This window comes from Alligator mississippiensis, chromosome 4 (assembly GCF_030867095.1).
Source record: "Alligator mississippiensis isolate rAllMis1 chromosome 4, rAllMis1, whole genome shotgun sequence".
Classification (NCBI taxonomy): Eukaryota; Metazoa; Chordata; order Crocodylia; family Alligatoridae; genus Alligator; species Alligator mississippiensis.
In genome coordinates this window covers 129,872,698-129,886,847 of record NC_081827.1, presented here as the reverse complement: position 1 = coordinate 129,886,847, position 14,150 = coordinate 129,872,698, and the positions used below count along the sequence as shown (strand labels likewise).

The 14,150-nt window shown below is 44.7% G+C and overlaps 1 protein-coding gene across 10 annotated transcripts in view; it reads right to left on the bottom strand.

Annotated features, from left to right (window-relative positions):
• Positions 1 to 14,150, bottom strand: part of PPFIBP1 (PPFIA binding protein 1) — a 185,667-nt gene that overhangs the window by 41,196 nt on the left and 130,321 nt on the right. For 5 of the 10 annotated variants that reach the window (XM_014607328.3, XM_059726613.1, XM_059726615.1 and 2 more), the window contains 3 exons: positions 9,958 to 9,990; positions 7,609 to 7,670; positions 4,332 to 4,416 (listed from right to left, as the gene is read on the bottom strand). In XM_014607328.3, the coding sequence (XP_014462814.1) occupies positions 4,332 to 4,416; positions 7,609 to 7,670; positions 9,958 to 9,990 (180 nt within the window). The remainder of the gene's footprint in view (positions 1 to 4,331; positions 4,417 to 7,608; positions 7,671 to 9,957; positions 9,991 to 14,150) is intronic. The other 5 variants (XM_059726616.1, XM_059726620.1, XM_059726617.1 and 2 more) reach the window with 3 other exon arrangements.

Here is a 14,150-nt window from a genome sequence, read left to right as displayed (position 1 = left end):
TTTCTCACCCTTGCAATTTTATTTCTGTTATCATACCTGAAACCCAAACTCTGCACACAAGCATTTCAGTGGGAGCATTTTCAATACACTGAACATCTTTGTCCTTATTATAATGTTAAACACTGAAACTCTGGGGCATATATATTTCTTTTCCCATCTTGACTGAACCAAAATGGAGCAGACAAATGTGTCAGTCTGAAATTTAAATGAAAAACCAAAATCTCCATTATGCCAGCTCAGTTATCCATAGGGAAAATGGGGTACAAAGCAAAGAAGAAAACAACATAAAAAAAAACAAACACAGGGAATCAATTTCTATGCTAGCTTTAAATAAGGGGGGGGGGGAAAAAAAGAGGGGGAAATCACCATTTTGCACAATACTACAAATCAATTGCATCTCATTCTACTAGTTTATAGTTTGCATACAGGTTTCCTCACTTTATAAGGGTTCTGTATGTGCAAATTCGCTCTTATGCAATGACCCTTTTTATACCAACAATGCAAGGTAAATTCACTCTTATGCAATCGGTGTTGTGAAACCCCACAGTCAGCTGCTTTGTGCGGTGCATTGTGGGAGTGACGTGCAGCAAAATAGTCTCCTGTGTGGATCCTCACTCATTGTCTGCAACAAGTGTTTCTGTAGTTGCCATCCCCTTTATGATAGTGCCCTGTGCTTGTGTGTAGTCTGCTGTTGGCGAGTATCAAAATTGTCTTTTAAAAGTGGTAGAAATAATTTTAGGAGTCAGTACAGTTGAGGTGTTGGAACATATCCCTATTTGTTACATTGTAAACAAATGCCATTTTCCAAGAATGCATGTACAGCATAAAGCAAGGGAAAACTGTATTTCTCTTTCACTGTACCACACTCTCATTCCCTAACTAGTGCAGTAATATTGAAATATGTGGATTTCTACCCTGCTGATCAATACCAGCATGCTACATAACTGATATTCACAAGAAAAGGTACAGAGGCATTCCTAGTATGAGTCTGTAATTAATTGTCAAAGCATTTTTGTATCTGAATTTAAATCTTACTGCTTGCTTTTCCCAAACTAAAATTTGGTCTGTTCTGTGAAGTGTAAAAGAGAGAGAGAACCTGAGAGAACAAAAATTATTTTACGAGCCTCCCTTTTTTACATGTTAAGCAATTTCTCACTCTCTCCCCCGCTGCTCTTCCCAATATTAAATAGGTGCGTTTGTAATCCTAGCAACCTTCACCATGTCATGCAAGGGTTCTCATTCATTACTTAGTCACATGAGGTTTGCATATGAGGCCCACAAACTATGTACCTCATGACCCTGGTAAATAAATTACCAGTCATGAAGAGCTACAACTTGATCCAAAAACCACTACAGTCAACAGAATAACTATCACTGACATGAACAGATATGAGATTAGGCTCTTTATGGGGAGGGAAGGAGTGGCTTCAGCATATCACTTGTTTAATCAGGAATTTGTAAAATGCTTCTATGTATAGCTTTATGGAAGGGATAAGGTAGAAAACATACTATTCATATGATATTAGGGCATTTTGGCAATCAAGGATATAATGAAACTGCTATTGGGTGGCTAAGGCAATGTGAGGTGGGCATTTTTTAAAATATTTTTTATATCAGAAATATTATACAGAATTTCTACATATTCATAATTAAACTAGAAATACTACTATTTTATCCAAAACAGTTGAAATCTAATTCATGGTTTTAAATAACCGTAAAAATACATGTGTAGTAGATTACAGACCAGACAAATTCTTTCAAGTGCCAGGGTGTTTGGGTAGCTTGCTTGAAAAGCTGTATTTTCACACTGTTTAATGGTTCTCAGGATACCTGCATTTTTATTTGTGGTTTTTAACAGTACTGTTTGCAAAGGTCAAGCAAGCTCAAGCCACAAACACATGGCCAGACCATCTTAAAGTTTTTATTGGAGGAATCTTTCCCTTCTCTTCTTTAACAACGGTCCTAGGAATAAGGCTGGAGAAGAACTTTACCCCTATAAATCCTAGGAAAATTGCAAGTGCCACAAGTCACTGGGGGATATGGAAAAGCCCCCAAAATCCCCTACGATTCACTGACCCTACCATTCTGTGTTGACCTCCTTAGATCCATCCCTTTGTGTAGGTCCTCAATATTAACACTCCTCCCCCACAGAGCACTGGCAGTTCATGCAGCAAGACTTCCTTCTCTGTTTCCTAATGGCTTTCTAACACCTGCAGTTACAGTGCCTCACAGGCCTGCAAAATGGAGTTGGTGGGAGAGGAAGATGCTTCTTTCCACATCCTCCTCCTTGCAGGCCTTGCAAAGAGACTTGTAGGAAGTAATGAACCTCCTCTCCACACTTTGCATTCCAGGACCAATACAGAAGGGCTGATGGACCAAAACATCCAAACTCTTCACCACAAAAATTAATTGAGTATACTGCCTTCTCAATACAGCCTATCTTCACCCTAGAGCCTTTTATGTCCCACCCACCAATGACCTGGGAAAACTTACTACTCCCCAGGTAAGTTTCTTTGTGATCTTTAAGATTTTCATTGGGTTTTCCCTGTAGCTTGAATATAACCTCATCAGCCCCTTCCCTGTAAAAGCCAATCAACCTCATCAAGGATAAAAGCGAACTCTAAGGTTTGTCAGTAGGTAGGGCTGGGTGGCACTTTAGAGACTGGTTCAGAGAGGCACAAGCTTTTGTAAGCAACAACCTATTTTGTCAGATGCTGGTTGTTTGTGGAGGTTTGAGGTAGGTCAATCTGAAAAAACTCCGTCTCCAAGTGCAAGATAACTCAATACTATAAGCCACTATGCTTCCTCTGTTGAACGGTGCGTGACCATGGAAGGTTAATATTCGGAATACTATCAAATTCTGCTGTAAAAATATTAGGTAGCCTTCTAGCTAGCAAAATACCACAGTGCATTTTAGCAGTTACTGTTTGGGGCAAATCTAATAGGAATACAACAACTGTGATATAAAATTTATACACAGCATAAAGAATTGCAGAATAAAAACCACGCAATTCTTGAAAGAGTACATCAATGCATGTGTGCATGCACGCACCCTTGGGTTCAAGGTAAGACTGCACAGACCACTAGAAACCCGGTCTTTTCTAACTTTTGAGTGATTTAGATTTCTAAATCAAATAACTCTTTGTAATGCAATTAATGATGCTAGGTAGGCTTTTTAAAAAAGGAAAAATGTAAAATAAATTCTCTCTCATGAGTAGGGATCTCTGTAATCATGCCAGAAGTGCCCCCTGCAGCAACTCCTTTAATTTTTTTTATTTCACTGCTGACCCCTCCCTCCCGATTGGCAGAGGGGTGGGCCCCTCTGGTCAGGATGTTTGCTACTGATTGTTGGGGAAATGAAAAACACAGTTTTAAATATGTCATGGTTTTTGCCTCCCCACTGGTCCACAGCAAGCAGTCAAGCCACCAGGGCCCCTCTGCCAATCAGTGGTGGGGAGGCAAACAACACAGTTTTTGCTTCACTGGCAATCAGCGGCAAATGGCCTAGCCAGCTGGCCCCCTCCGCCAATCAGGGACAGGTGGAGCAAGTGGTGAAATGAAAAAAAAATTGAAGGAGTCACTGCGGGGGCTACTTCCTCTGTGATTTACAGACATTCCTACACATTAAATTTTAACAGCCTCCCCACCACCAGAGTACATCATCATCAAAATGCTGAAACTTTAGCACTGCAGCCCACTATTCTAACACAGGATTACGTGGAGAAAGCAGTCTTCCCAGAGAGGAAAAGACAACTGGTATCAGACTGCTAATTTCTAAGGGTGGCCTGGGGAAGCCTGGTCCAACCGTGTTTGTTCTCTTCCCACCTACCACAGAAAATGGGGCTTTTGTTCCAAGTGGCATCCCTAGGGGGTAAGGGATACAAACAGGGGATAACACCACACCGGGGGCAAAAACAGTTAACCTGGATCTTTTACAGGTGCTCTGGAAGTTCAGCTATTATTTTGGCAGGTTACCAATTCCCCCCCCGGGGGAAAGCAGAAGCAAGAGTGGGGGAATTGCAATTCTTAACAGTTTTAAGTCAGCTAAGTCCAGATGGAATTTAACAAAATAAAGAAAGAGACTTCTACAGCTCAAAGGCCTTTCCCTTGCTGACCTTAAAAAGGCCTACCTGCAAACCATGGAGATATAAAAGCTTTAAAGGGAATTAGAAAAAAAATTGATGAAATACAAGAGGCAAATTAGACAATAGGAGACATTAGCAACCACCTGTTAAATAATCAAGGCCAGATTCAAAGTATGGGAATCAATCTAATACTATGACAAGGTGCGTGCAAAATAAAGTGCAAAAATCTTCAGACTTGCACTGTACCTTTTTTACCTTGAGCCAGTATGACCATGTCTTGCACTTTTTTATACCGATTGAGGGATTGTCGAAGTTCTTCTATCTTCCGATCCTAAAACAAAGAGTGCCTGTCTGGTAAGAGTGATTTCTTTGTGAAGAGTTGGAAATAAAAAAATTAAATCTCTGACCTTAAATTGCCTAAGACAGGGGTGAGCAAAATACGGCCCATGGGCCAGATCCAGTCCACCAGGCCGTTCTATCCGGCCTGCAGGGCCCCTAAAAAATTTAGAAAATTAATATTTATGTGCCCCTCACTCCTGTCAAAGATGACAGGAGCAGTAGGACCCAGGGGAAGCCCCAGCAGGCTCCAGCAACAGTAGGGCCAATCCGGCCCCAGCCCGGTGGAAGCGAGTGGTGTGTGGGAGCACAGGGCCTGTGCCAGTGCCCCAGGACCAGCGCCAGCAGGGCCCAGATCAGGGTGGTAGGAGCATGGAGCGTGGGCTGGCAGGGGTCTGTGGAGCCGGGTTGGGTTGCACCAGCAGGGAGAGGGGGGAGCTGACCCGGCTCCATAGAGCCCTTGCTGACTGGGACCTCACACTCCTGCCGCCCTGCTCTGGGCCCCACTGGCACTGGCCCTGTGCTCCTGCCAGGCTGCCACTGGCTCCCATGTGCCTGCTCACTTCCAGTGTCCCCGCCCCAGCCCCATGGTACAGGCAGGGAGCAGCACACAGCCCCGACCCCGCGTGTTCAGCGCTCACCCACAGGGAATGAGCTGCTGCTCAGCGCGATGGAAAAGTGGCCCTCCCCTCCCCATAGCCAGTGCCCTGTGCTGCAGCCACTTGCAACCTGCATGGGGCTGTGCTGCCTCTCTGTTGCGTCACCACCGCCCTGCAGGCTCCGAGTGGCTGCAGCACAGGGTGCCAACCATGGGAAGGGGAAGCGGCCACTTTTCCCCCGCGCTGAGCACCAGTTGGCTCCCCAGAAACTGCTGCTCAGTATGGAGGAAAGTGGCCGCAGCTGCCTGCAATGAAGCAGCTTCACTGCTGCCTCTGTACTGCCCAATGTGGCAGCAGCGGCCATGTTGAGCCCCCACAGGGCAGCACAGAGGTGGTGGTGAAGCTGCCGCACCGTAGCCTAGCGTGGTGCGAGCTCTGGGCGGGCAGCCACAGCAAACAGTGCTCAGCGGCAGCAAGTGGGGCTGGGTGCTGTCCTCCACACTAAGCAACACTTTTTGGGGAACAAACTGGTACTCAGCACAGGGGAAAAAGCAGCCACTCCCCCTCCCCATGGCCAGTGCCCCATGCTGCAGCTGCTCAAAGCCTGTGTGGGACTGTCTGTGCCTACTCTGTTGCCACCGCTGCCCCATGCAGTGGCAGTGACGTGATGGACAGGCAGGACAGCCCCACATGGGACTGCAAGCAGCTGCAGCATGAGGCACCAGCTACAGGGAGGGGAGGGGAGGGCCACTCTTCCCCTGCCCCGAGTACCAGCTCGTTCCCTGAGGGTGAGCGTGGGGTGTGCAGAGTCAGGGCTGCGTGCTGCACACTGCCTATACTGTAGGGCTGGGGCACTGGGAGTGAGCGGGCATGCAGAAGCCAACGGCAGCTGGGCGGGAGCACAGGGCCCGCGCTGCTGTCCCAGGGCCAGGGCCAGCGCCTGCGGGGCTCAGAGCAGGGCAGCTGGGGCACGGGGTCCCAGCTATGAAGCCAGGTCAACTCCCCCCTTCCCTGCTGGTGCAGCCCAGCCCGGCTCCACAGACCCCTGCCAGGCCACACCCCACATTCCTACTGCCCCACTCTTGGTCCCACCGGCACTGGCCCCAGGACACTGGTGCAGGCCCCACACTCCCGCTCGCTTCCATTCCCCACCACCACTTTCCTTACTTTCCTGCCCGCCCACTGGCCAGCTACTCTGCACTACATGGCTCCCATACCCACATCCACACACACACACACACACACACACACACACACACACACACACCCCCTACACAAACCCCTTATGCGATCACTTCTTCATATACACCACAAGCACACACAAATCAGGACCAAAGTATTTGTTTTAATTAACTTAAAATCTATTATTATAGGTGTTTGATTTTTAGTATGCAATTTGTTTTTTCGCTAAGATGGCAAACCCTCTTCCCCAAAGGAGTACTTCCAGGGGCAAGGGGAGGGTACTTCCAGTGGCAAGGGTCAGAGGTCAGGGGCAGGACTTCCAGTGCCAAGATGGCAACCAGGGGGCGGGGCATCTGTCAAGGGCAGGGCTACCCATGCGGCCTTCAACAGCTTGCCAAAACTCGGTAAGCGGTCCTCCACCTGAAATAACTGCCCGCTCCTGGTCTAAGACATTTACATAGATGGAAACTCAGAACTGCAAGGGTGTTGAAAATCTAAATCTGGATCTACATTTGGCAAAAACTGATATCTTTATTATGCACATCAATAGGAATGTAATTAATTCGCAGCTTCACAGATTTTGCAGAATTGCAAAATCCGAGATTGTCCACAAAATCCATAAATCCAACAAAAAACACAATAAAATGTTGGCTCCCCAGTGGGTGCCAGCAGTCCTCACTGCTGGGAGGGGAAGGTGCCAGCTGATGGGGCAGCATGAAGGGCAGCAGACACAAGATGGCAGCTGGCCCCTTGTCCTCCTCCAGGGCCTCCCTACCAAACAACACTGAGGGGTGGGGCCACATGAAGGACAGCCAGAAATCAAGATGGTGGCTGGCCCCTTGTCCCTCCTTTCCCTGGGGCCTCTTAGCCAATCAGCACAGGGGGTGGGGCCTTTCTACCAGTCAGTGCAAAGGGATGAGGCTGCTGCAAAATGACCACAGAATTAGAACTTTACACCATGATCAGTTCACAAAAATTGGTAAGTCCCCTTCCAATTTTGGTAGATACCTACATGTAAGCAAAATACTGTGTCCAAATAGACTATGTTTTAAGAGGGATCTCAGCTTCACCTCATCTCTAATAGCAAACTGAAACACTAGCTAAATATATTGTCATTCATGAAGAAAGGGATATTTAGAATATTGTTTTATACAACCAAGGCCAAATTTTCAAACTACTTGTACAGGCAAGGATGTGCCAGACAGAACTCATAAAGACTGTCTTGTATTCCCATTTAAATCAATTGCAAAATAGGATTTGACTTCACTGGGAAGAAGCCTTGGCCTTTACTAATTTAATTTCCATGGCAAAGTGGGACAATTTATATCCAAGCTCCTAACAGCCAGTGCTAACAGAGGGGCACCTCTCACAACAAATGAATGCCATCTGAATGACGGTTTTACTACCTTTTCTTCATTTGCTGCCATTAGAGATTCCACAGCCTTCTTCATTTTCTGCACCTCCATATCTAAAAATACACAATTTACATAAGTCAGTTTAAAGAAGCTACTAAATAAAAGGAAAACATTGACAAATTCTGAGGATGTTACAAGTAACAAGAACAAAAATACAAACCAGTAGGGATGTGCGAAGCAAGCCACATTCAATTTGGATTCAGCCTGAATCAGGGACAGCAACTTGTTTCAGATCACTGTGTCTGATTCGATTCAGCCAAATCTGAAGATTCGATGCTGATTCGGAGAATCAGCAATTTGGACACAGACACAACTTTAAACGTTTTTTCTACATATCTTGAAGTACCAGCACAGCTTGTGGACACTGTGATGCTGGGGCACATGGAGCATCCCACAGGAGTGTAGGGGGGCCCTCAACATGTTTGGCAGCGAACACTTCTGGGCCACTTCTGGTTCTGATGGGATTGTGCAGGGGCCCCCATCCCCACGCCTCCACAGCTCAGCAATTGTGTGTGTGTGTGTGGGGGGGGGGGGGAAGGGGAATCTGGGTGCCCCCCCAACCCAATTGCCAAGCCGCAGGGGATGTGGAGGGGGCCCCCCTGCACGCTCCCCCAGCAGACCCGGAAGTGGACCAGAAGTGCTCCTGGTCCACTTCCAGGTGCGCTGCTGAGTGCCCTGGGGAGCACCCCACACTTCTGTGGGATACTCCATGCACCCCAGCATTGCAGCATTCACAAGCTGCCCCTAGAGGTATGTAGAAAAACCATTTAAAGCTGTGTCTGTGTCTGAATCGCTAAACATTTCCAAATCTCTCCGAATCGACTTGGAGGGTTCCAATTTGATTTGGAGAGATTAAAGGGTCCTCTGATGTGATTCGGATTCAGAGATTCAGCCACCAAATTGGGCCAAATCTCCACCGAATCAAATCAGGGACCAAAGCTTCGCACAGCCCTTCGCAGTGCTCACTACTTCTAATAAAAAAAAGAAACATTCAAAAAGCTCTTCAGCCATTTTAAGATTAAAAAAAGGGAATGAATATACCAAGTCTGCACACCATTAAAAAATATCACAAGAAAACTGCAGAGTCAAAGGTAACTAAATTATGCTTGACCTCCATTATTTGCTTATTTAAACACTTATAAATAAAAGCTTCAATATAAAAACATTACAGCAGGAGCACAATAAAATAGTTCTTCATTGTGACAACAGCCAAACATTCCACAGGGCATCTCAAACCCAGCAATACAGAGCAATGAATGAAGCAAGGGAGTGTGAACATGGTGAGAAAAGCTTTGTGTAACGATGCTTAGTCATAACCCAGAACGGATGTAGAGATGAGAACAGCATGATGGAATGATGCGCGTATTTCACTGTGATGAGCAGTCATGCTAAAATACACACTGGAGTTTAGCTTTGGAAAGTCTTTAAAAAACAGAAGTCAGTACAAACTGTGCTTCATCTATAATCCTCATTTACAAAGAAAAAAACCCCAATTCTACTTAAACACTTAAGCAATCAAAGAGGTTTGCGTTTTTTTCATTGTGTGTTAATCTGAATATAAGAGAATGGGGATATTCTTTGTTAGAACTTGCCTGAACGATCAAAGACATTTTTTCATTTGTTACAGATGCAAAAAAGTGACAAGCACGACGCAAGCAAAAACTCTGCTTTAAAATATCACTAATTACTGACTAGTAACAATGGGACTGAGAGGCAAAAAAAATCTTCCTAAGCAAAATACAAGAACAAGGAAAGTTACAAGTTTATATATAGCGCTCTATGCATCACTGGCTTTCTGGATAAATGAAGCTTCAAGTTAGATATGCTAGAACAAATTATCTCCTGGTACAACTGCATTCATTTCAATGGAGTTACGTCCAACAGGGAATTTGGCTTAGTAACATTGTGGTTACCATTTTTTTTTTTATGGAGGGAACTTTTTATTTATAAATGTATTGCTTACTATAACATCTATGTATTCAACCATTTGTAAATCTGGCTTCTACAAGGATCAATTTAATCTCTTTCAGGACAACCTAAGAAGAGGTTTATCTTGCCTGCAGTGTAGGTGCCCAGCCCTGAACAGGTACTTCAAGCCTCTGTTAGGCTACTCCTGGAAACAAAAGGCTTTGCTTAATAGCTTTTTCTATAGACAAATTTACATTAATAGCCATAATATTTTTCAGTGTCTCTCCATTTCTAATAAAAATGTAACCAAGGGTTATAGATGATGCAACCTAACAGCTTTTGTTAAAGGAATTTCAAAAACACATGCAGAAAGCTATACTGGAAAGCATGTCTGAAGAATAAATGCTTGTGGAAAGACATCAGAAACCTTACTTTTATCTTTGAGCTTCTTTTTACAGTTTTCATCTGTGCAGGAAAATGCATTATTTGGAATTAGCAAGTAGGTTATGACATTAAATAAAAATGTTAACATCATGTACTGCTATTTTTTACACCATTAATAAATAATTCCATATAATGTTACAAACCAGAGTGAAACAAACTATTTTTACACATATAAAACCTGAACACTCTCTCTCTCACACCCACACACACACACGCACCCTGCTCATCTGACTAACTTTGGAAAAATAAAATAGAATCACCAGTCTAAGGATTACTGGCATGAAAACATACCAGATTCTCAGCATTATTTTCACATATATCTTCTCACATGAACAATCCTCCCAAGAGATTACTCATAACCCAAGGTTAGACATGACAGGTTTGGAATAGTAATTATTTATGACAGAGTATATCTATTTAATTAAACATACGTCTGGTAATTTTATAGAAAAAAAAATTAAAAAAAAATCAGCAAATATTTAAAACTGCCTGACCTGCAAAATGCTTTATTTCACATTGTTCAAATGTAGCAGAGCCTTGGCTCACTATGGCAGAAATGCCAACCCCCCGTTCATTAATTAACTTTGTAAAATAGGATTGAGTGCTACATATCAGTGACAGCAAAGCAAAGCACCTTCCTAGAAAAAGTTCAATATGAGTAATACACATAATGAAAATGTTAAAAAAATAGCAGGTAGACAAAGAGCCTGTACAGGGAGAAATGCAGTCTTGGCAATTGTTGTCATACTACTCTAGCCAGTGTAGTGCTTTCAAGAGCAAATTACGCAAATCTTTCAGGGATGGTGTAGGTATACATAGAATAATAGGGTGGTAAGGGCCTCAGAAGGTTATTTAGCCCTACTTAGTAATCAATGCAGGATCACCCCTGTTCTAAAATATCAAGGGCCAACCTTTTTGGCATGTATGCCACAAATTAGCCCCACACCTCCCTGAGTTCTTCTCCAATCTCCTTCCCCTGCCCAATCAGCTGCTCTGCTTTCTACTTCCTGCCCTGGGCTCCCTGCCTAATCTGATGCTCTGCTTTCTGCTCCCTGCCCTATCTGCTATTGTGCTCCCTACCCCTCCCTGGTCTGCTGTGTACCCCCTCCCCCACATACACACACAGGCTGCCCATGTCACTTATGCCACACATGCCACGGATTGGCCACCTCTGCTCTACATCATCATAGCCAAGTGTTTTGTCTAAGCTGCTCTGAAAAATTTCCAACAATGACAATTCCACAGTCTCCCTAGGTAATCTGTTCCAATACTTAAACCACACTCATAATGAGAAAGTTCTCTCTCATATCCAGCCTAAATTTCCTGTCTTGCAATTTAAGACCATTATTTCTTGTCCTGTGTCCCGCAGCCACAGAGAATGGCCTATCACCATCCTCTGTATAACCATCTTTCAGGTATTTGAATGCTATTATCAAATCCCCACTCGGTCCTCTCCAGACTAAATATTCCCCGCTCTTCCAATCTTTTCTCATACACGTTTCCTAGACCTCTAATCGTTGGTGTCCTCTTTGGACTCTTTTCTTCGTGTCTTTCTTGAAATACAGTGACCAAAACTGGATGCAGTAACCAAAACCCTAGGTCAGGGGTTTTCAACCTTTTTGGGTCAGTGTACCCCAGCAGCCAGTCAAGAAGGCAGGAGTCCCCTGAGTGCCCCCTAAGGCCATCCCAAGTACCCCAAGGGGTATGTATACCCCTGGTTGAAGACCCCTGCCCTAGGTAAAGCCACAGCAGTGCTGAATAATGGAAGAATGACTCCAGTATCTATCGGCTTTTTTGGTTTTGCCATAGAAACATGCTGTTGATTCAGATTCAACTTGAGGTGCATTATAACCCCTCAGATTCTTGATTTTGCCTCAAAGCATGGGACTGAACTAGATGATCTCCAGGCCTATATTTTTATAATTGCATGATACACATTTTGTAAAATAACAATACAGCTTTATCACAAGCACTTCACTGTTGAAAGGTGAAGCTATAGATGGCCAAAAAATATTTTTTCTGTAGGAAATTAAAAACAAAACAAAACAACAACAACAAAATAACCTTGAGATTCCTATGAATTCTTCCCTTTTATCAGCTCCCTGAAAAAAACCCCAAACCATTTTTTTCATATTCCTAACACTAATAAATAGAGTTTTTCTTAGTCAAACTGACCATTTTGATCAGAATGAATTTTTTTTGTGAGAACTCAGGCTTAAATAAAGCTCAACTAGGCCACATTCAGATAAGCATGGCCATGTGGTATGTGGCACCACAGACCACATATTCCATTGTTCTCCATGCTGCAAGGGAGCAACACAGTGGGTTTTTTGGCCTCTGGATATCCAGAAACCCATGGAGAAAAAAAGCAGAGGATTGCTGCTGCTGCAGCCCTGGGAGCCCCCAAGACCTCAAGTAAGACTGCTAGGGCCAGCCCAGTGCTGGCCCCAGCCTCCCCTACCCCAGCCAAGGCAACTTGCGTTCCCCAGGGACAACTAGCAGTGGCACAAGGTGCACCGCTGCTAGTTGTCCCCAGGGAACCAAACATCCACGCATGTCTGGACATGGGCGTAGAGTTTAAATGGTGAATGGGCCTTCAGCTGCTCCTGAGTTTCATCCAATTAGCCCAGGGCTGATTGCGCTTACAAATTTTACCAAAATAAGCATATTTTTTAGGAGCATGATTTTTTTCTGTCCCTAACTGAAATCACAATGGTTGCAAAAACCCTAACGCAGATGCAGGTATACCAGCGAAAAGGCCTTTTGATACAGCTTGTTCCATTCTGCAAACAGATTTATGAAGATTTAAGATTCTTTTGCTAGCGAGAGTTACATTTTCACTAGGGGGAGCTGCTGGTTCAGCCCTTCTTGTATATAGGAGCAAGGCCCCCTCTGTACATGCAGATAAAGGTACAATGGGATCCAACGTATGATCCACGCAATTGCGCACATTGGCAACGCATAGGGGGTGCACATGGATGCACATGCACCCCCCCCCCCCCCCCCCGAGATCAGCCGTGCACTCCCTAGAAGCACCAGCTGCAAAACCGGAAGCGCCATCGAAAGTGCACTTCCGGTTCCACCACTGACTCAGCAATCGGCTGCTGGGGGACCTCCCCCCCCCCGTCAGCAATCTGGTGTGTGTTCCCCTCCCCCCCGACTCAGAAGGCACCAGTCATCCATGATTGCGCAGTTTATATATATTGTCACAATCTCTCACCACCGAGGGTTTCATCCAGGTCTAGGGTTTTGAAGCATCCCCTGAGCACAGTCCCATGGCTGTTGGGACCCAGCTGGGTCTCTCGCACCAGGAGGCATGCTGCAGGGACCCAGCATCTCTAGGTCCCAGCAGTGGCAGGATGCTGTCAGGACTCAAAATCCACAGCTGCTGGGATTGAGCATCCTGTCACTTGTGGGACTCCTAGCCCTAACTGGGCATGATGCATCCCTTCAGCTGGGAGTGCCAACAGCTGCAAGTGAAACCCTGTTACAAATGCAACTTAAAGCATGATAGGAACCAACTATAAAAGTTACTACACATTTTTCTAGGTCTAACTTTATAGATGGCTGGAGCTTTTTTATGGTGTGATAAATACTTTCCCCACATGTAGCTGGGCTCAAGGTAATTGTGCAATTAATCAGCTAATTGCACAACACCTGTAACATGTAGAAGGGGCCCAAGTTTAAAGCATTTTAGCTCAAAGCTGATCAACCACCTACTGCTGTAGGTTTTATGACTGATTTTAACACTCGCAACACATGCGACAGTGCTGAGATTTATGGCCCCCTATGACAACTCACAGAAATAGGGAGGAAGGGTTTAGGACTGGGGAACCTTTCAGAACAGGGAGACCTTGTACAGAAGGGATGGTTCTCCATCTAAGCCAAAATAGCACCAAACTCCACATAACATTAAAAAGATGGCAGAGCAGCTTTTAAACTAAAAATGGACAGAAAGCTGACAAGTGCAGAATAGCACACAATTCTGACTGATACATCCTATGGGGCAAAACCATAAAAAATGGGGATAAGAAACAGGGTGTAGACAAGCACAAGCAAATACATTTAATGAGTCAATTGTCACACAGAAGTAATCAACCAGGCAACAATAAAAAGTAGGGGTACACCAACAGAGATTTTGCGGGCCAATACTGATAGCTGATTTTTAAGGATACCAATCT